This window comes from Colletotrichum aenigma, assembly GCF_013390185.1.
Source record: "Colletotrichum aenigma strain Cg56 chromosome Unknown KSG_Cg56_contig09, whole genome shotgun sequence".
Taxonomy (NCBI): Eukaryota; Fungi; Ascomycota; class Sordariomycetes; order Glomerellales; family Glomerellaceae; genus Colletotrichum; species Colletotrichum aenigma.
The window spans coordinates 2864924-2886786 of NW_023500915.1; the positions used below are offsets into that span (position 1 = coordinate 2864924).

Genomic DNA, 21863 nt, shown 5'->3' on the forward strand with positions numbered 1-21863 from the left:
TGCATTACGGCTGTGAGAAACCGAGAAAAGTTTGCAACCTGCCATCAGTCTACTTTCGCCTATCCCAGTTTTGTTCAGCCAAACCTCCCATAAGATTAGAGACTTCAAGCTTTCACGCCTTTTAGTCTCATATTTCAAGTGTCGGAAAAACGATGGCTGTCACCGGAGGCTGTATTTGCGGTGCCGTCAGGTACACCGCGGAATGTGAGTTACACCTGAGAGTGCCATTCCGATCTCAAAGCTCATCATGTCAGTGAACAACGCTACCAAAGCCGTCTGTCATTGCAAGCCTTGCCAGAAAGTAAGACCACCTTCAAACATAGACTACGACCGAGTCTAAAATGAAGTCAAAAGCGGACTGCAAGCGCCTTCAGCGTCAACATCATCATCCCCCGTGGCGCCTTCAAGATAACCCAAGGTAAGAGTGTGCCCGATAATCCGCCTCAACTCTCAACTTTCTCAATGTACTCATTTGACATGCAAGTTTAGGCATCACCAGATCTTATCCTCACCTCGGCGACTCCGGCAAGCTATACCACAGCCACTTCTGCGACAACTGCGGCGCGTCCACCCACGGCGTTCCCGACGCGTCCATCTCTGTTCTTGCCATCAAGGCAGGAAGCCTGGACTCCGAATTCGTCAACTTGGGCGCGATGGACTCCGAGTTTTATGTCGTCGACCGCTTGGGGTACTTGAAGGCTTTGGAGGGCGTGAAGCAGCATGACGGGATGATGTGACTGTAAGTGTGTCGAAAGCTGGCACAGCCATAGATTTCGCATTCGTTTCTGTACGAGATTCCTAGCACTTCGACGATTCGTGGCTTTTACTGTATAAATTACAGAGATGAAACCGTACGCATTCATTGCAAAACCCTTAAGTCTGCTTTTGCGGTTATGATAAGAAAGGGAAAGCAATCCGGAAAGATTCGGTTTCACATGCATGAACAATACATAGCCTAGGGTAGTCAAAATAGTCGATTTACTGGGCGTGGGGTAGAACAAGCTCCCAGTCTGACGATCCTAAGCGCACCATCGCGCACCTCCATCTTCTGCCCCGATTCGGAGTTGTCCGTCTTCAGTGCCGCTCCTCCCGAGAGGCCCCAGGGCCCGTAGCTAGCCTTGACAGAGCTATCAGTCGAAAGGGCCTTCATCATCTCCTGACTTTTTGTTGCAGTGCTCCTGAACTCTAGGACCGTGTCGGAAGCAACGATGAAGCTGGTCGGATACGCAGGGAACTTCCCATACTCGGACTTCTTATCCTTACCAATCTCGTCATCGCCGGTTTCGACTCATTGCTTCATCTTCCGTGCCCCGGGGCTCAGCTTAATATCTTGGGGAGTATCGAGGTCAAAGTCGTCGAAGATTTCCGCATGCAGCCAGGGCCGGCGGATGGTCACGAGCATCGCAGAGAAAGACCCGTCCACAGAACATTCCGACATGGTCTTGGTGAGATGCTTGCTAGATTTGCTGAAGCTGGAGTCGGCCTGCACTGACGCCCACCAACCGCCCACGCTGAGCTGAGCCCCCCCAGAGACGGCGGATGCATTGCCAGCGTTGCTGTCACTCTTGGCGTCTATGTTGAAGGCAATTTTGGTCCAGATATCGGCACCATTAGAGTCCTGCTGCGAAGCGTTGTGCGTTGCGCTGCGGAACTCCGATTCGTCGACGTGGATGATGTTGCGATTATCATCAATGTCCACGATGGCAGAAGGAAGGTTACGGGCTGGCACCCCTGACCCCTGCAGCTTTGTCTCAATGCTGGTGATCTGCTCGTCCAGTCTCTTGATATGGGATTGTATGGACGTGCACATGTTCTTCGTGCCGCCTGACGCCATGTCTGCGAGCGTCTTCTGCGTGCGAGCCGCCTGCAGCTCCATCTTCAATTTGATCCATTCCGTCTTTCCATCTTCAAGTGCCTTCCTTGCATCTGCTAGCTGTTTAGAGTCATCGCCAGCCGCAGCAACTTTCTTCTCAAGGTCATAGAGATCAGCAGTCTTTTCATGAAGCTTTTGCTCTGCTGACTTTTCGTTTTGTTCCATGGTCTTGATCTTTCCATTTGGCTCAGCCTTCGGGACTGTTGCATCCTTGAGGGTCGAAGATGGTTCCGCTTTACCGTCGTCCGCTGGCTTGTTGTCCTTCTCAGAGATCCCGGGGCTCAACGCACCAGGGGGGCTCGAGGCTGCTGCCCCCTTGGGGATTGAAGTTGGCTCCGCTTTGCCATCGTCCGTCCGCTGGCTTGTCGTCCTTATGATCAGAAGTTCTGGAGCCATTGGCCTGGGGCGCCGATTCTGAAACATTGGCGCTACTATTTAGGCGAGCAAGCAACGTCTATGGAATGTTAATTCTAAGCATTTTAGAGGAAGTCGTCAAGCACCTCACCTTGTTGTACACCTCGTAAGACTGCCTCATGCGCTTCAGGCTGTCTAGTTTCAAGTGCAGAATATCCGGATCAATAGGGTTCCTGTTGCGAAAGTCCCTTGCCTTCGCCTGACAAAGATACGCCCTTCCAAGAGAGTCAGCTTCGAAATCGGCGCACGGAAAGGAATCATACCAATTCTTGGGCTCCAAAACCACTTCAGCCCATTCAGTGCCATCAATAGCATGGATCATGGCGTCTCTGGTAGCTTCCTAAAATTGCTTGAGCCATCTGTTTTGGGCCTGTACACGGCAACTACCAACAACTTACTTTGGCCCTTTCGATTCTAGCCATAACGGAGTCACGATCCACTAACGCTGAAAGCTTGTTAGCTACTTGATCGAGTGATGGGCAGAACACGTCTTACCAAACGCATAGTCAACACGGAATTTGTCGCCATTGACGACCCAGTCCATCCACTTAGCATGCGTCTCTGCTTGGGCCTAGCAATCGTCAGTACATGTTGCGGGGTGTGCAGGTGATGCAACGTACCCTCTTGATATTCTTTTGTCGCTCACTGTACTGAGCTGCACTCTGTTGGTCTTGTCGATTCATTCTTGCATCTGAAATATTGTCAGTATTCATGAAACTGACAACGGAAACAAGATCTTCCACACCCTTTGCATCGTTCCTTGCTTCGTCGAGTTTGGATCGCGCCTCGGCCCAAGATGTCTGTTTCGCAACATATCGATCGACAATGGTCTCCTTCCCTCCGAGCTTCTTGACTTTTTTTTTTCAACTCGATTACTTGGTCGGAGGAGGGAGACTTCATAGACGTTGGAAGATCGGCGCGCAGGAACGTCATGGCTTGACCGTACTTCGTCCCCCTGTCTAGATCTACACATCAATCAGTCAAAGTTCTGTTGTCTTGACTCTTGGCAGGATATCCACTGTCGAAATTGACTTCAGTCGAGCCAATGTCTGTTCTTCGTGGAACAAGCGTATCCAGGGCGCTGTAGTAACTACGCACGACGCTCTTTCCGGTTGGACCGAGCTACACAGTCTCTATCTCAGTGCCTCAGGAGACCGATGATCAAAGACGAAGCTCACCATCATTTTGTCCAGTGGAACCATAGAGTCGACAAGTCGAGCTTCATTGACGCGAACCTCTTCGTTTCGATCTAAGCTCATCGCACTTTCGTTCTCGGAGACAAAGCTGGTATCATACCAGTATCAGCACATGACGATCCAGGTGTGAGAATGTAAAGCTTCACCTTCCTCCAACCTTGGTGTCGATAATCTGACCCGGAATGGAAATGGTGACAAATTGCTCCAAAGCACATGGGAGAGACTGGAGAATACATTCTCTCAGCTTGGTGCTGACATTCGCCATCAGGTTGATGGCCTGTTCGGGAGTTATGTCTTTGTCACTCATGATGGCGGGAGAACTGGTGCGATTGAAAGCCTGCTGCAAAGAGAAAGATATTGGAGGGTGAAGGGATCCTTGTGTGTAAGCCTGAGTCCGTTCAACTGAATTGAATCTGTATATATATACCAGTCTCCCTGGGACGCCCGAGACGAGTTGGGAGGGGCAGGTTTGACATTTCAAGACACTGGAGACCAAAGCTGGCGGTCCAAGGTCACATCTCATCCTTCATTCCTAATGAGGAATTCCAGAAAGTCTCCCTTGATGACTCGTGGAAAACAGGGCCGTCCCGAGGTGAATCTTCTGGATCAACCCGGATGTCTCTTTCATCCCGCTGGCACAAACTTGGTGTCCTTGGCCGCATAATCACAAACTTCAGCTCTGAATCTCAGCCAGGCGTATGTCTTGATGCTGTCTAGTCAACTGAGAATAATGCCTTATGTGTAAACGGCGATTCCTTGTTGCGGCTAGATATTCTCAGCGACTATTGGTCTCCAGGAAAGACATCAACCTGCTGGTAGATACGAAGTTCGAGCTTGCGTGGAATCGAGACTTCCGTCGGCGAGCTTCAAAATTCCTGCTCAAACCCTGTGATATTGGCCAGGGGCCATCAAACGATACATGTCCCGAGATGTGCCCACACAACACCGACCGCCAGCTCGACGGATGGTCAGCTCAGCCAGCCATGTTCTGAGTCGCCTCTGTCTCGCATTCTTTCTAAGGTAACCACTTAGCCAGGAGTTCATCAATTTCCGTTCTTGGGGCAATATGACCCTTCAGCTGATCTGAAACTGAATCATCGCAGACGGAGGCATTGGAATCCGATGAGTCTTTGCGACATGAGATTAGCCAGGGACGACATTGATTATGAACACTTTGTTACCTGCCATGTTTTGTTTATGCTTGTCACACCCTTCCATGAAGAGCGGATATGACGGAAAGCAAAAGCAGGTCATCAACAGTCGTCTGTTGCTTCTTGCGTCAAAAGAGGCGGTACTGTTTCGCGTTTGCGCGGGGGCTAATTGACAACAGATGAAGCACTCTCTCACCGCCATACTATTTAGATATAGTGTAGCCATTCAACAGAAAGGTTCAAACGCAAATCAAGGCCTTCATCATCTTCCTTACAATATGTTTTCGCTAGACAACGGGTAAAACCCTGTCCTAGTGCTAAGAACCCAAGTCTTCCCCGGTGATGACTGACGACACTCTACAATCGACTTGGCACACATAATAAACCCCGAATACTCACCAAACACCCAAGAATCAACAGAAACGAGAAAAGACGAGGCCGCAAATAGTAGACAAACAGAAAGTCTGCAACGTCGCTCATCATCAGCCAACCAAATTCTGAATAGGATGTCTTAACACCAGGCACTGACAAGGATGCCTCCGGATTGTCATTTTCCATACCGTGTCGCTGATTGCTGTCAAGAGAGGAGCATGTAGCCAGCATAAGAGATGCGTTATATACTCAACCGGGCTGTTTCCCACGACAGGTCGAGCACCACGGCAACAACCTTCCTTTCAGTCTGTCCGGAACCCTGGAGCTGACCATATGACGATCATACGGGCTTGACAGCTCGTGAGCGGTCTGCCCGATATCCCAATCGGTCTCCTTTCGCACGCACCATCAACACAGCACAGCATCGAAACTCAGATAATAATGTCATCGACCAAGAAAACAGTTCATGATTCCACATCTTTCTACCGCTGAACCTAACAGCCCCGTTCCGACAGCACGGCCGTCTCAAAACTCCGTACGATATGCCCCTATAATTACCCGACGCCTGAGCTCCGCACATCAAAACTCAAAAGCCCCAAATCTAATGACTATCCTCCTTCGAAACCCTCTATGACATCTTCTGCCGCTTAGGATCAAGCCCAGGCCCACCGCCAGATACCGTGCTAACATCGCCATTATTCGACACATCCGCCAGAGCAGGGCGTCCGGCCCCGCCATCCTGCTGAAGCGGCCTCTTCATCGTCGGCGGTCGGTACGAGCCGCGGTTGGCGAGGGGACTACCCGCGCCACCGGGGGCACCGATACGTCGGGCCTGACTGAACTGCGGATTCGGCGCCGGGCCGGCACCCGCGGGCCTAACAGGCGTGAATCCGGATCCCTTTGCTGGCGTCTCTGCTTGCTGTGTCGAGGTGGGCGGGACGTGCGTTCCGTTGCGGGAAAGGGGCTTCGAGGAGTTGTGGTCTATGCCGGGGGTTTTGCGTATGGATGGGCTCTCTGCCTTGGGATTGAAGGCTTGTTGCCCGGCTGGCATCATGAGAGGAGCGTCAGTGTTGGTCCCCTGCAGAGCAGAATCGGGGATTTGCTGTACGGCACGTGCGGAGAAGAAGGCTATTGGCTCGGCGGGGTTGGCACCGCCGCCGCCGCCTGGGGTCGTCATATTGCCATTCGCCGGCGGGGCTGCGGGAGCTGACGGGGCGGTAGGATTCGTGGGTGCGCGTGGTTGGTTAGGTGGTTGAGGGCGATTTCCGTAGGCTGCTTGCGGTTGAGGACGTGAGTGTGCTTGGTTTGGTGTCTGGGGAGCTCGGCCCAGGTTTCCTGCTGAAGTGCTTCTGCCCAGAGGTCTGTTGTTGGAGGTCTGCATGTGCTGAGGTACGGGTGGTGCTGGCGCGACGCTTGCAGGTCTGCTATTTGCTGTGTTGTTTACTGCCGGTGGGAGAACTACTTCGTCTGGATGCTCCCCCTCAACAACCGCGAAGTCTGCCTCATCAAAGTCTGGAATCTGTCAGTGCTTGGTCCTGAATCGGAATAGTAGACATATCCTACCTTCCAAAAGATCCTCGAGCGAATCCGCCGTCGTCTCCTGCTTAACGACCGGCGGCGGTGGCGGCAAGGCAGCCTTCTCCTCCTTCTTGGCCGCAAAGTCCGAGTGCCTGTGCAGCTCGCCCTCGTTGAATTTTGTCGGCGCGACCTTCATCTTGGTCACCTTGGACAGGTAGTCCTTGTCGTATATGCAGTTGCCCAGCACGTTGCCAAAGTTCCTCAGCGCCCTCTTCAGCGCGTCCGTCGTGCCCTCCTTCTTGGCCTTCTCGAACGCCGCCGCCTTGCCCTTGCAGTTCTCAATGTGGCCGTAGCCAATGTCCTCGTGGTAGGTCCCGTCGCGCAGCGTGACGCGCATGATGACGGACAGGCCGAGGCTGATCTTCATGGTCTGCGGGTGCTCGTCGACGAAGTCGACCTGGATGTTCTGGATGGACGAGGACCAGCCGTTGAAGCCGAAGACCTCGTTGGCGAGGGCGATGCACTTCTCGGCGGCGATGTAGTGCACCTTCTGGCCCGAGGGGCCTGCGCGCGCGGAGATGTACTCGGGGCCGAGCTGCTTCTCGAGGCGGCTCTGGAGCGTGGCGATCTCCTGGGCCGTGTATTCGCTCATGCGCTTCTGGGGCTCCTCGAAGGGGTTCTCCCAGGTGCTGTGCTGGTCGCCCGGGCTGCGGTGCAGGGAATGTCAGTTTAGTGGTCGCGACACGCTTTGGGGGACGTCGAGATGAACGTACGCGGGCATCTTATCGAACGTGTGCTTCGATTGTCCCTATGCATGCAATATACGACACGGTGCTGAGTGCAGCTCGAGGGCAGACAATTGAGACCTTTGGCAAGCGTGAAGAGGGGTTGTGAGGTTGATGGGTGCTCTTGCTGCCTGGCTTCGAGCTGTTGTGACTGCAGATGGGTGGCGCGTTCAGTTCACGCGTCGGGGCCGGGTCTTCACGTGACGTATGGTGCCAAGAGCACACAAGGTAAATGATTAGATAAGCCCCTGCCCGGTGCCTGGACCCCACCAACCCTGGCGGGACGGGACACCAATAAGGCTTCCCCCAGGCCCGGGGCGCTGAAGCGGCAGGTACTCTACCCGCTCACGGTACCTGAGAGTTCGCCGCGGCGCTGGCGCCTGTCGTCCGAACAGTGAACGGCAAGGCCAGTGGACCTCCACAAAACCTACCCCGCCAAAGCTTCCCTGGAGCACCCTTGACGGTCCGGAGGGAAGTCGTTGGGAGAAGCCCTTTCCTCGGTGCCCTTCCCCGAATGCCAACCCAATCTCATCACGACGGGCGAGAGACGTGCATTCGACACGGGTTTCAGGCCTGGCTCCAGCGCACGAACCGCGGGGTCAAGTGACGCTTTGCTTGCTGCTTATTTCATTCCATCTTCGGCGAGATGGAGCTGCGCGATCGATTGGGGAGAATGAAATAACGAAGGAACACGGAAACCTTCTTCAAGATACTTACCACGTAAAGACCGGACAACAGGCAAGACCTGGTTACTGGTAATAGGTTGATGATGATCAGGCACGCACGGAGGGAGGGGGTTTGCGTCAGAAGAAGGGACAAAACCCATCGTAGAACCCCGGAAAGCCAACTCGTGAGAAATTATCGGATGCACTGGTTGTGGAAAAAGAAGGCTGCCGCGTGGAGCAACGGGGCTACCTTGTTCTACCTACCTAGCTTGCTGGAAAGTTTGGCCCAGTTTACACAAAAGTCACCGTACACGGGTGAGTGGTGGATGGATGGACGGACGGCTGCCCATCGTGTGATTCGTGTCAGCGATGCCGTGGGCAGTTGAAACAGATGCATCCTTTTAGCCCACTCACAAACCAGGGAACACACTTTTGGTTGCTGGTGTCCATGTACGTGCTAATACTCTTAATTTTTCATACTGCCTTGACTTGCCTCAATCGATGAATACATAGGTAAGTACGGCAGCTTGCTCACGCCGATGAAACAGGCCCGCTGCCCTGCACGAGTCGAGAACTGCACCACATGACTGGGTGCTGTTGACACAGCTCACCAAATTGCGACAGTCCTATTGAGAGAGAACGATAATTATGTATGTGTTTGGACAGAAAACTCCCCAAATGGGAGTGTTTGTTGATTGCTTGCCACCCCCGATGCTTCCTCCACCCCTGTGCTTTGTGACATCCTCCAAAATGCCAAAACTACCTACACGTGGAATGTGTGACTCGATTTCCTCGTCAGACCCAATGTGTTCGCAGGAAGAGGTTGTACCGTCATGAAACGGACCCAACGTCCCTTGCGTGGGAACGACTGCGCGGTATGCGATAGGAAAGGGATATCATCAATCAGGAAAAATGACAAAACGCCGCCCAATCCCAGCCTTTGACATGAATTTGTCCACGGAAACCAAAAGTCTATGCCCTTTGCCGTCCCATGCTGAATGAAGTGAGGAAAGAGAAAAATGAAGTCGGAAATGACCAAGAAGCCGTCGTTATAGTCGTCGTGATATGTTCAGTGAAGCGATCGACCGTGGGCCGATCTGGTCCTGTCGTGGCCCGTCATGCATCGCCAATTACGTCCTCCTCGCCTTTACCAGGGTCCAACACGCACAGGCGCTCCATACGTTCCAGACATGAGTTGGTTGAGAATCGAGTTCGGGTCCGATGTCGAATTTGCGGGTTGTCCTCCTCCGTTCGCCGAGTTGGTGGCCATCCAGCTCACTCCCGCCGCCATCGCGTTCATTGCCGTGCCCATGCGTCCGCCAGAGATTTCGTGGTGCTTCGCCAGGGTCTCGTCCCATCCGCCGGTGTGCAGGCTGAGGCCGCCTCCGCGCTTGGCGGCCTCGTTGACGACCAGAGCCCAGGCCTTGGAGATCTCGTCATATGCGCTCTCCTTGTGGTGGCGGTACTGTTGGGGCTCCCAGTCGGGGAGTTGGTGGATAATCTTTGTGGCGCCGTCCAGATATTGCAACGAGACAGTGGTCTGGGTCTCGTTGGGTGGCAGGTACTGGGGAGTGAAGTCGAGGAGGGCGTCGATCAGGGCTGTGAGTGGCGCCTTGACACGGTAGTAGGTGTAGTCGGGGCTGGTTTCGCCGTAGGGTATCGCGGCCTTCATCTTCTCCTGGTACTCCCGCAGGACGCCGTGGGCGGCGTCAACCGTCGGTCGGGGGGCGCCGGTGACAACCTCGTGGCCGATTTCAGGGTGGCGCTCGCAGATGCGCTCGAGGACGGTGCGCAGCTGGGTAGGATCCAAAGTCTCGAGGAGTCGGGGGAGCGTGAGAGGGCGGCCGATGAGCTCGTTGGAGCGGACCTTTTTCGACGGTCGGGCGAGCTGTCTCGCCGAGGCGGAAGGGGAGCTTCTGGGGGAGAGGGACATCTCGTCGCCATCTTCATCGGCCTTGCGCTTGCGGCTGGTGGCCATGTTGTGAAATGGGCTCACTGTTTTCGGGTTAGCGTCGGGTCGGGATGCACGGCGAAGCCTGGGCCGTTTCTGAAGCAGCGCAAGGGGGGAAAAGCACTCAAACGCAGGCAGCGGGAAAATACTGACAAGAGCGAGAGGGAGAGATGCGGTTTGCGTCGTGGGGATGTTGGAATAGGGGCGGTTGTGGCGAGAGCAGCACATTCATGGTCGGAATGAGTGCGAACGATCGGTCGGTCGGGTGTCGGCGGGTTTTTGAGTCTGGATGACGACGACGGTTGCGACCAGACAAGCGACGACGACAACAGTCCAGGAACGTCTAGAATGCCAGCTTCTGCTGATTGAAAGCGACGAGACGGCGAGGCAGGCAAAGCGATCAGAAGCGGTGCTGGCGATTGTATGAAGTCGTGTGAATGTTGTTGTGGTTGTGACTGGTGAGGGGAAAGAAGGAGGATTTGTTTGGGGGGCAAAGGCCTGGGAGGAGTGTCAAGGGGAGCGATGGAGATGGAGCAACGGAAGCGAAAGCAAAGCAGTGGAAGAGGGCGAGCGAGGTGGAGGAGGAGTGGGAAAAAAGGGCCCTTTACCTTTTTTCGTCTGGTTTCTCGGTTGGTTTGCGTGAGAATACAGCGGACTTGGCCTTCCACAATGGTGCTTGTTAGGCTAGAGACGGGGGCCCAACGTACCCGTACCCAGGCTACATACCTGGACGGATAAGGTGGTGACGGTGACCTGTGGGCCACGACCCTTGCCAAACCCCATCCACACCCAAGCAACGTGCGTTGGCTGGATCCCGTTGGACGCATCCACCCAGAATCTGCACTGCAGCTGTGTCAGTGGATGGAGGCTGCTGCAGGCCGCCTGTAATATTAACCAGAGGCAGAGGCAGAGGCGGTCAAGGGGGGGTGGGCATCCACCACTGCAGCGAGCGTGACTGATGAGGATGCCCTACAATGCCGAAACAGCAAGGGCGGGAAGGGAAGGCAAGGGTGCAGCGCTGCAGAGGTCCATCGTGTACACCTGCAGAGGTAGCGGTACTTTTGGCGACAAAAGGTACGTACCGCGGAACCGGGGCGGCGGTTGGCTGGCGCTGGAGGTTTCGCCAGGCGGTTGGCGGGTCTCATTCGTCAGAAAATGGCCGCACGTGAGTGGATGACGGAGGGCTCCAAGGCGACGGCGCTGGCGCCTCCTTAGTGGTGGCTTGATGGTGGTGCTCCATGTGGGGTTCAGCTCCTAGCTGCATTAGCCTGTTCCTGTCTCTGCACAGGCGCTTTTTCTTCGCTTTTTCATTCGACTGTCACTCTCCTTCTCCCGCCTTCTTTCTCAGCTGCCGTCCTGCCCGCCGCCGTGAACGGATACGGTGTGCCCCTCAGCTGGGGAGAGTTGCTGCCGTGTCGGCCTACGGATGCCAACTGCAATAGAGATGGCTGGGACGCGGCCTTGGCAAGCCTTGAAGCGCCGCCCGGCTTGCCGACGTGTCCCGGCCTGCTCCGGCTGCCTTTCCCAATCGGCTACATTGCACCGTCACTTGACAGAGACCTCCGAGCGGCAACCGGCGAGCACTTCGGATCCTGTCCCTGAAAAGGGAGACCTGGAACCCCCGGCTGCCGAGTGGATGCCCCCTCACCGACCTTGGAGGGCCAAGTGCTTAATTCTGACTTAACTCATCTCGTTCTTACGTTACATTGCGCTTTGTTGCCTCGGGATGTCTCGTTTTTATGCTCATCTTCCGCACTACGTACTGTAAAACAACCCTGGTATGTTATTGCGGTTGATAACCTGCAGCAGCAGCTGAATCAAAACAAGTCCAGTGTGAGTGAGGATGGATGCCCAGGCCAAAGGGATGCAGCCATCCACGACATCATGGTCTCAACTGTAAAACCCGCAGGTCTCAGTAATCATTTCTTCCTTTCGCTCGGTTGGAACCATTCCCTCGGAGCTTACTCAGGGCTCTGCACTCAGGAATGAAGAGAAGGAAAAAAAAAAGACCAGTCGTGGTTTGGGCGGAATCGCCCAGCCATCATGGGAACTTGGATCTGGCTTGGCACTAAACCATTAAACAGAGTCAGTTCTCTGCAGCCACAGCAAGATGCAGAGGTAGATACCTGTACATGCACCTGGCACCGGTACCGCTACATCCGCCCGGCCAGCCTGGGGACCCACAAAGGTCAGTCTCGGTGAACGGGCCACCAACCTACCACTCTTTATCGCCTTATCGGTTATCAGTCTCAATTGAAAGAACAAAAAAAATTTCGGGACAGTCCATTGGCAAAGGGTCCCCACGGTCGAGATTCTCAGTCGCGCGACCTGCAACAGACCGATCGCCATTGAAGCTTCTCGAACACACCGGGACTTCCAGGCCTTTGCGCACCTCACAAACCATCCACAATGGCCACTTCCGAATCCAAGAAGCGGTCCAAGTCCAAGACCAAGGAGGTCAAGGACGAGGTCGCCGTCGAAGATGTCGCCGCCGCATCCCCGGAACCGAAGAAGAAGTCCAAGAAGGTCAAGGAAGAGGTTACCGAAGAAGTCGCCGACGCGCCTGAACCCAAGAAGAAGTCCAAGAAGACCAAGGTGGAAGTCGTCGAAGAGGAGGTCGCCGACGCCGCCTCCCCCGAGCCCAAGAAGAAGTCAAAGTCCAAGTCCAAGAAGACCGACGACGAAGACGAAGCCGCCGCCGCCGCTTCATCTGACAATGACGACACCGCCGACAAGCCGTCCAAGAAGCGCAAGTCCTCCGCCGCCAACGTCGAGGAGATCGAAGTCGACCTCGAGGCCCCGGAGCCGCCCTCGAAGCGCGCCAAGCGCGCGCTCAAGAAGGGCAAGAAGCTGCCGCCCAAGCTCGACAGCGACGACGAGCGCGAGGCCAAGAAGAAGAAGGAGAAGGAGGACAAGGCGGAGGCCGCGAAGCGCTCCGAGCACGGCGTCTGGGTCGGCAACCTGCCCTTCTTCGTGACGGCGGACGAGCTGCGCAAGTGGCTCATCGCCAACTCGGGCGAGATGATCACCGAGAGCAGCATCACGCGGCTGCACATGCCGACGACCAAGGTCGCAGGCCGCGAGAAGCCGAACAACAAGGGCTTCGCGTACGTCGACTTTGACGACGTGGCGCCCAAGATCGCGGCGCTCGCGCTGACGGAGGCGGAGCTGGGGCACCGCAAGCTGCTGATCAAAGACGCGCGGTCGTTTGAGGGGCGGCCGAAGAAGGAGGCGGAGACGGCGGCGGAGGGCGGTGGTGCTGGGGGTAAGGCGGCGGTGAAGGAGGAGGTGCCGACGAGCAGCAAGATCTTTGTGGGCAACCTGAGCTTCAAGACGACAGAGGAGGACGTGCAGCAGCACTTTGAGAAGTGCGGGCAGATCGACTGGGTCAAGGTCGCGACGTTTGAGGACTCGGGCAAGTGCAAGGGGTACGGATGGGTCAAGTTCAGAGAGCCCGAGTCGGCGGGGTGGGCTGTCAAGGGGTTCGTCAAGATCAAGGAGGAGATCGAGACGGAGGAGGACTTTGTCGAGGAGAAGAGCAAGGACGAGGAGGGCGACGAGGAGATGAAGGACGGAGATGATGACGAGGAGGAGGGAGAGGAGAAGAAGCAGAAGAAGAAGCCGGCCGAGGAGCAGAAGGTCAAGACGAGGAAGTGGTGGGTGAACAAGCTGCTCGGCCGTCCGCTCAAGATTGAGCTGGCGGAGGACGACCAGACGCGGTACAAGAAGCGCTTCGGCAAGGGCGCGCCCAAGAGGGAGCAGCAGGAGGGCCGTGATGCGGAGGGAGAGGTGCGGGAGAGGAAGCCTCGTCCTGCCAAGCCGGCGGGAGAGCTCAAGGCGCAGGACGATCTGATGGTTGCGAGACTGACGGGTGCTGCGGCCAAGCACACCGGTACCAAGATCACGTTTGATTAAATAAAAGTAATATATTTGTTTGCGCTCATTTCAACGTTGCTTAACCTCGTACGCAGTTGATGTGTGGTGTGGTGACTGTCACATCTGCCCTTGAACAGAGCCCAACAGCGAGCACTATCCATCTACTCCCTACTGGATCGTTAAAGCCAAGAACGCCAACGGACTTAAATCTTTCTCCATCATTTTCACCTTTTATTTCAATATAATAGTCGATAGTTTACATATCGTTCTATGTAATTATACCGAACTGGGCTGTCTAAGCGGGCATCGTTGAGCAGTAAGACTTACGGAGCAGCTCTATATCTGATGTATGAAAAGAGCAGTGATGCAAGTCAACATCTCTTAGGTACCCCTCCGTTAGCAAAGAATCCGCAGTTGGTCGATAGTATCCGCCAAGTGATCTGAAAGTATCCGTCGACTGAGCCGAAAGTATCCGCCCAGACAGCTTGCTGAAAGTGTCCGTCCAGATAGTAAGATCTATCATATTGTCACAGATTTCTGTTCCTCCCAGCGCGATTGTGTTGTTTTCATGAGCCAAAATATTCATACGGGGGGCAGGAAGAGCGGACATCTCTCGTCATGTAACATGCTCTCAATGCAGTTTCTATCTCCATGTAGCCATTAGAAAAGAAAGGTCATGTTCATTACTTCTAGCAGGTACTATGACAACTGTCACATCGCCTGTGAAGGCGAATCGGCAACCCTCTTCTTGGCCCCAGCCAGAAGTCTTTGCGCGTCAACGACAGCCCGTTTATGCACCGCCGCAACAACCTCGCCGCCCTCGTCCGAGGCCACAACATCAAACACGAACAGCTTCCCTTCCCTTCCTTGCCTCTGTATATGACCTCGACAGTCACCAAGGCATCGTAAGGCGTGCAGGCGGTGTGTGAGACATCAATAGTCACCCCTACAGACAGCTGGCCGGGCTCCAGATACGGCTTGAGCATCCGGGCGCTCGCGATCTCCATCAGAGCAACGAGGCGGGAGGTCGCGAAGACCGAGGGGAATTCGTCTTGGGGGTCCCTTGATATGGCGCTGGAAAGGTCGGTTGGTTTGACTCGGAAGCTCGCGGAGGAGGATTTGTCGATGCTGAGGGTAGAAGTGGCCATCCTAAACGTAGAGAATGAACGGATAAAATATCGCTGCATGATTTTGGTATGAATTTTACGGTGGAGGTAAAGTAAGGAGACGGTTATGAGCGGCGGACACAATTCAGCAAACGCCTTATATGCTCATGGGTAAGTCGGTTCTATCGGATATCCGGTCGACCGGTACCGGAAAAGCCCCCTGTGCCCAGATTAGCAGACCATAGGACAATCCTGGGCGAAGCCCCCAAAGAAAACGGCATCGAGATAAGCATGGAGATATTGCACGGTAAGTTATGAGCCGTTTCAACGACTCGGAAGCTGGGGGAAAGTGTACGGATAGAATCCGGCCTCCTTTTTCTCAATTTCCTAGATACCTCGATGGCTGGTAGCATACAAAATACCCCTTCACTTCTCCCATTTACTCGAACAACACCCTCAATTTCTGATACCACTTCGTCCTCGGCGGCGCAGGCGTCTCCTGCGCGAGAACCTCGTCCAGCCCGCTCACCAGATCCACGTCCATCGGATCCCGCACCCACGCATCGCCCCTGCCCACGGTGAACTTGTGCCCAAAGTACAGCGCAAAGAAGATGACAACGCCAATGTACGACGTCAGGAACAACGAGGTGTCCCACTGCCCGTCCAGAAACACCTTGAACCCATTCACCACGAGCAACAACCCAAACCCGCAGATGCTGACGATGTCGAGGTACGGCTGAAACCGCGAGCGGAAGGGCACGTCTGCGACACCCTGCGCGTCGGCCGCCTTGCGGTAGCGCAGGTAGACGATGCAGCAGCAGATCCAGCTCTGGTAGCCGCCGGTGTTGATGAGGTTGACAAACCAGTTGAACACGGTGGCGCCGGTGGAGGCGACGTTGAGGTACGCGAGCAGCGAGAGGGAGGCGCTCGCGGCGGTGGCGTAGTAGGGCACGCCTGACTTTGTGCAGCGCGTGAAGATGCGCGGGGCGTTGCCGGCGAGGGCCATGGAGTAGAGGGCACGGCTGGCGAGGTAGAGGTAGGAGTTGCCGGCGGACCAGGCGAAGAGGACGATGACGACGTTGACGACTGAGTCGAGGCCGCGGATGCCGGCGTCGCGGATGCCGATGGCCCAGGGGGAGGCGCCGGCGCCCTTGCCGCCGCTGAGGAGGTTCGGGTTCTCCGAGTTCACGATGATGCCGACGGCGAGGGCGCCGAGGATGTAGAAGGTGATGAGGCGGTAGAAGTAGCGGCGTGTGCGGTGGGGATGTTGCGGCGGGGGCTGTCCATCTCGCCGCCCGTGACGACGAGGAGCTCGGGCGCGAAGGCGAAGGCGTAGACGGAGAAGGTGATCGTGGCGAGGAAGGCGACGAGGCGGCCCGAGTTGCCGGAGACGATGTACTCCTTGACGGGCCCCGGGTCGGACCAGTTGGAGAACCAGAGCGGCTGGTGGGAGGGCCCGCCGCCGAAGAAGAGGACGACGGAGAGCATGAGGAGGCCGATGATGCCGAAGACCTTGATGCTCGCGAACGAGAACTCGGCCTCGCCGTAGACCTTGACGGGGAAGCAGTTGAGGCCGACCATGACGAGGCCGATGAGGGTCAGCCAGACGGCGATGTGCAGGGGCGGCGACCAGTAGTTTATGACGATGTAGGTCGCGGTGATCTCGGCGGGGACGGTGATGGAGAAGATGTACCAGTAGACCCAGCCGAGGGTGAAGCCCAGGGAGCGGGAGAAGAAGCGGTTACCGTAGCAGGCGACGGAAGAGCCGGGCACGGGAAGGTAGGAGGACATTTCGCTTGTGGCGGTGGCGACGCCGTAGAGGAGGAGGGTGATGCAGATGTAGGCGATGAGGACGAAGAGGGGGCCGCCCATGTGTAGGGCCTGGCCGATGCCGACGAAGAGACCTGTGCCAATGGTGCCGCCGAGGGCAATCATCTGGGCATGGCGCGACTTGAGGCCTCTTTGTGTTGTGCCATGTTGTTCGCCCTGGCCCTCGAGGACGGATCCAACTGGCTTGAGGGCTGGGTCCGAAATGGCCGTCTTTTTCTCCGACATTGAGGGATGTGATGGTGAATCTGACATTGTTTTGTTGATTATTGCGAGAGACTAGGAATGAACAGGGTTGAATTGGATGAGGTTTGGGTAGCAGAGAGGACATAAATGCTTCAAGGGAAGCATATTTGGCTTTTATATCTTGTTAATGTCGCAATCTACGCTCAGCGTACTATCCAGCCACATTCCATTCCGGCATGAAGTTTCATTGATCAAAGCCGTGGTGTGATTCTCGACCATATTGGTATTAGTGATGGCATCAAGCTGAAGGTGTCAGGCGACACGCATGTCTCTCTATCTTCAAACGGGCCTGGGCGCGGAATCCAGATCCATGGATATCTTTGCTATCTGCAGTAACAAGCTTGTAATCTGGTCTATGGATACGCAACTAATTGCAAGAGCTAGTCTTGATTAGGGAAACCAAGGGCTGTTGTCGTGTTGACTTTCCCTTTTTACGGGGCCAACATGGGTTCCCCCCGCGTTTGCGCACGTCAACCAGAACCAAGCGTTCGGTTCCCCAGATGTATCATGCTGGAGTTGCTAAAGGACTGATGTACGTGATACAGACTGTGACTTGATACTTCATTCAGTTCTTGGCTACGCAAATCATTGAATGATGCGTATGTGTGGGCAAAGCTGTGCTTGGATCTTTGGAATCGTGCTGACTGGCCATTGAAAAAGTTTGACAAGTCCATCTCTGTGGATGTTCGCGGGAAGAAGAAGAACAAAAGCTGGAGGCTCTCTGCGCAGGCCATGGGACAGTACAAGAAGGCTGGAATGGCCTGCGTAGATAACAACTCCACAGGAAGGTCAACTTCAGCTACCAAGACGACCGAGGCGAAGGAGGTGCAGACCAATCGCGCAATACAAACACTGCTAGAAAAGGGGCTTGGTTGTTTTGTCACCAACGCCGTTCGGCGAGATGGTGCAGGAAAAGTCCGAAGTCCGCAAAGAGCAGGCGGCATCCCACAAACAATAAATCGACTGGCGCGGCACCGTGAAAGTGAAGTACTTTGAGGTTCAACAGCTGACGCCGGAGTCATTGAGAAGGGGTTTGTAAGAGTCAGTAATTTGATTGCTTTTGTCTGTATTCTAATTCATGTTTACCTTCTAACTCGCGTGAGCTTCACAATGATGGGATTGATAGCGTGTTCGTCAACAGCTTCCATAGACTCGCGAGCTTTTCTGAATGTAGAAGTTCAGAATAGGCTTGTCACAGTACTAGTCTTGTGACCTTGTCACCGAAGTTTCTCGTTAACGATCTGGGTAGTCGTCGCCAACATGAGAGCTTTCCGGAACCACTGTAATAGGTCCCTGGATGCCCTCCTTCATGCGTGGCTTGACGCCGATGATGACTGTATGCCAAGCAAATTGCCATTGAGATACTTTGATAGATGGAATCCGCGTCCAACGGGGCTGTCAACGAAGCCTTTTCGATCTTAGGCTGCCTCAGCTACTTCGGCGAGGGTCATGTCGGCGGCGCCGAGGTTTCGCTCGGTGGCTTTGAGGATGAGGATGTTCCCGGTGATGGCTCGTGTCGACGGGAATCATGACTGAAAAGCCTGAAGATAGAAGGCGTCAGATAAATTGATCTTGAAGCGGTCGACGGGAGGTTCGTGAAATTGTAGAATGACTCACTGAATGGGCAGATAGCAGCAGAAATACCCATACACTCGTGAATGCGGCGGATCTTCATGAGCTTGGCCACATCAAAGACGTTGCCTTACCACAGTCATTCAGGCTGAATGAAGGCATCTGAGCACAGCTCCTCATATATCGGCAGAAGTGCTGTCCTATTCCAGTTTGATCCATCCCTTCGATTCAGGTTCATCAAGTTGAATATGTTTTACCGACGGCGCAGTGTACCAGTATTAACCCATCCTGGGACATCGTGGTGTATTCCAACTTAGGGCTAGGCTCTTCGTCGATGTTCTATGGTGTCACGACAGTGGTGGTAGCGGGATCGTGGCCATCATCCGATTTGCTCGTCGTGGAGGCGAAGACGCCGATGGAACTTCGTGTTATTACGGGGCTTTCGGGCTTGATGCGGGATGTTGTCCAAGAGGCAAGGCGTATTGATGTCGTTTGATGAGATCTTTGGAGTAGGAGACAGTCAAGCACAAGGCAATGACGGTGTGTGGCTTCGACGACATTAAGCCGGCCTCTGGCGAAGCTCTCAAGATCGTATTGTGTCTGAATCCAACAATTTAGTGACAACGAGACAATCGGAAGAGCTCCCGATCACAACTGATATATCATTAAAGATGCAAGCATTTGGTAGATTCAGAAGTCGGAAGCTCTTCCGTCAGTCGCGTAGGGGCGTCTCAAATCAGGAAGCTCAGCGGCCATTACATCGGCGGGGTGCCCCAAACAGAATCACGCATTACGTACTAAAATACAAGAACAATATCGATTCGAGAGTAAGGTCTCGCCGAGGCTAGTCTCACGCTTTTGGCGCTTCGACTTGCGACTCTCTCAATTCGAACATAAAGTGGATCACACATCTAGACCCCACAACAGCTTTCATGCACATGCAGGCCGTAAGCTTGAGCTCCGTTCGCTTTCCCTAAACTAAGTCGGGATGAGAAGCTTGCTGAAGCTTTCACTCATTCTGGCGGCCATTGATAGGCCCGCTCGATTGAATGAGCCTCGAAGCAGGGTCTAGTCAACATGCCTGGTTGTAGTTTGGGCAAGCGTCCGCGAGCTACTCCAAATCAGCTGGCACCACCCCCACGGGTCTCAGATAAGCCATGCAGCCTGGATCTGGTATCTGCAAAGCTACTTGCCAAATTCGGCGAGCTCCAAACGTCGAAATCACTGCCACATTATTCGCTGAGAGTGAGACAGCTGCTCGGCCGAGTTTCTCAGGCGGCACGCGACTGATGACACCCTGCATGTGTGAACCCCAAGGGGGGGGGGGGGGGGAGGGATCTGGAGCAGGACCCCGATTTCGGGAATGCGGAATACACACCGCCACCGAGGCAGGAAGGTCAATGATGGATGGTTCAAGGTCGTGGGGATTGGGGTAAAGTAAATTTATTGAAGCTCTGTAGCTCCGCTGCTGCTCATCGTGAACTTGCCTCGCATACTCCTCTTTGATGACAGGATTCTTCTGTAGCTATTTGATACCACTACACACTTGACTTCGCAAATTTCTTCATCTCTGTACATTTCATCGATCACACGACCTCATACCAAGATGGCGAACCGCGGCGCAACATGGGATCCCAAGGTCCATACCATCCGCGATCTGATGGAGTTGGGAAGCAAGAAGCTGCCTAAGATGTACAGGGACTACTACAACGAAGGCGCCATGGATCTTGTCACGTAAGTTGGAGAATGAGATGTTTTTGAGCGAAGTAGACATTGATTCGTATGCAATAGCCTGAAGGACAACGAAGAGGCATACAACCGTTACAAGATCCTTCCTCGGATCCTCGTCAACGTCGACAACATCGACCTTTCCACAACGATTTTCGGTACCAAGGTATTACTTTGTCGCCTCCACCCAGAACTCTGCAAGAAGCTCTGCTAATCGTCCTTCGAAAGGTTTTATTTCCCCTCGGTTTCAGCCCGGCAGCGATGCACAAGCTGGCGCACCCAGACGGCGAGGTCGCGACATCACGGGCCGCGGCGAAGATGAACATCTGCATGGCCCTTTCCTCATATGCGACGGAGTCCATGGAAAATGTGGCCGCGCAAGGGCTGGGAAATCCCTATGTCATGCAGCTGTGTGTGCTTAGAGACCGCGAGACGACAATCCAAATACTGAAGAGAGCAGAGGGTATGTTGACATCCTCTCACATTCATGAGTGGGAAGCGAGGCGGTGACATGCTGACATCTTGTGAAAGCTTCCGGATACAAGGCCATCTTCCTTTCTGTCGATACACCACTCCTTGGCCGCCGCTTGAACGAGTACCGCAACAACTTTACCCTGCCAGATGGCGTTGAATGGCCTAATCTCCTATCTGACGGAAAGAGCGAATTGAGCGGCGCGATCAAGGATGAGCAGGCTGTTTCCAAGCATGACTTCGGTAGGGATGAGTGCTAAAAGAAATCATGGCCGGCATTGCTAACTGTTTCAGATCCCTCTCTTGACTGGGATAGCGCGATCCCGTGGTTGAAGCAGCACACAAACCTCCAGATTTGGTTGAAGGGTGGTGAGTACTCGGCAATGCGATGGCAGCCGATACCACAAGCTAATCACAACGTTCACCAGTGTACAACCCCGACGACGTAGCGATGGCCATCCGATACGGCATTGATGGCATTGTCATCTCGAACCACGGCGGCCGACAACTTGACGGCGTTCCAGCCACCCTCGATGCGTTGAGAATTTGCGCACCTGTGGCCGCGGGCAAGATTCCCATCGCGGTCGACGGCGGTATCCGACGCGGAACCGATATCTTCAAGGCGCTCGCGCTTGGCGCGTCTCACTGCTTCGTGGGAAGAATCCCCATTTGGGGTCTGGCTTACAACGGCCAGGAGGGTTGCGAGCTTGCGCTGAAGATTCTTCAGTACGAGCTCAAGATTGCGATGGCCCTTGCAGGGTAAGTACACTCCTCCTTTCCAATATGCAGCCATGCTAATTATCGTGTCGCACAGAACGCGGACCATTGAGGAGATTTCGAGGGGTCATGTGGCGTACTTGAACGGCAGTGGAGTTCTGGCAAAGCTTTAGGCGCGATGGTCACATTGGGTGTAGCGAGTTCAGCATAGATACTACTTCATAATTCAACCTTGATTGTACTTTTACCGGAAACAGTTCTTGATCTGGTCACATAATATTTGAACGACCAGTAGCAGTGTTGATTGCAGACCGGCTCAATCGTGAACATCATTCAGGACAAGATGCCAATTCAATCGTACATGACCATTCCCGATCACAGGAAAGAACGCATGG

The 21863-nt window shown here is 54.5% G+C and overlaps 7 protein-coding genes across 7 annotated transcripts; 3 read left to right on the forward strand and 4 right to left on the reverse strand.

The window, feature by feature from the left end:
• Positions 1 to 152: 152 nt before the first annotated feature.
• CGCA056_v013419 (uncharacterized protein) lies at positions 153 to 737 on the forward strand (the record flags this gene model as incomplete). The annotated part of the gene is made up of 4 exons (XM_037328663.1): positions 153 to 204; positions 255 to 301; positions 355 to 418; positions 490 to 737. The coding sequence occupies 4 exons, from the start codon at positions 153 to 155 to the stop codon at positions 735 to 737; spliced, it is 411 nt and encodes a 136-aa protein (XP_037173589.1).
• Positions 738 to 5634: 4897 nt separating this feature from the next.
• Positions 5635 to 7305, reverse strand: RHM52 (DNA repair and recombination protein rhm52; the record flags this gene model as incomplete). Its single annotated transcript, XM_037328664.1, has 3 exons — positions 5635 to 6518; positions 6570 to 7231; positions 7298 to 7305. 3 exons carry the CDS (start codon positions 7303 to 7305, stop codon positions 5635 to 5637), a joined length of 1554 nt encoding a protein of 517 aa, XP_037172989.1.
• A 1816-nt stretch (positions 7306 to 9121) lies between these two features.
• On the reverse strand, positions 9122 to 10157 carry STS1 (Tethering factor for nuclear proteasome STS1; the record flags this gene model as incomplete). Its single annotated transcript, XM_037328665.1, has 2 exons — positions 9122 to 9969; positions 10079 to 10157. 2 exons carry the CDS (start codon positions 10155 to 10157, stop codon positions 9122 to 9124), a joined length of 927 nt encoding a protein of 308 aa, XP_037172988.1.
• Positions 10158 to 12334: 2177 nt separating this feature from the next.
• Positions 12335 to 13840, forward strand: NOP13 (Nucleolar protein 13; the record flags this gene model as incomplete). Its single annotated transcript, XM_037328666.1, has 1 exon — positions 12335 to 13840. The coding sequence occupies one exon, from the start codon at positions 12335 to 12337 to the stop codon at positions 13838 to 13840; it is 1506 nt and encodes a 501-aa protein (XP_037172991.1).
• A 650-nt stretch (positions 13841 to 14490) lies between these two features.
• On the reverse strand, positions 14491 to 14949 carry flK (Fluoroacetyl-CoA thioesterase; the record flags this gene model as incomplete). The annotated part of the gene is made up of 1 exon (XM_037328667.1): positions 14491 to 14949. The coding sequence occupies one exon, from the start codon at positions 14947 to 14949 to the stop codon at positions 14491 to 14493; it is 459 nt and encodes a 152-aa protein (XP_037172990.1).
• A 397-nt stretch (positions 14950 to 15346) lies between these two features.
• prnB-1 (Proline-specific permease) lies at positions 15347 to 16962 on the reverse strand (the record flags this gene model as incomplete). Its single annotated transcript, XM_037328668.1, has 2 exons — positions 15347 to 16186; positions 16210 to 16962. The coding sequence occupies 2 exons, from the start codon at positions 16960 to 16962 to the stop codon at positions 15347 to 15349; spliced, it is 1593 nt and encodes a 530-aa protein (XP_037172992.1).
• Positions 16963 to 20158: 3196 nt separating this feature from the next.
• Positions 20159 to 21641, forward strand: FUB8-3 (Oxidase FUB9; the record flags this gene model as incomplete). Its single annotated transcript, XM_037328669.1, has 7 exons — positions 20159 to 20286; positions 20344 to 20446; positions 20509 to 20743; positions 20812 to 20994; positions 21046 to 21120; positions 21180 to 21510; positions 21566 to 21641. 7 exons carry the CDS (start codon positions 20159 to 20161, stop codon positions 21639 to 21641), a joined length of 1131 nt encoding a protein of 376 aa, XP_037173216.1.
• Positions 21642 to 21863: the final 222 nt, after the last annotated feature.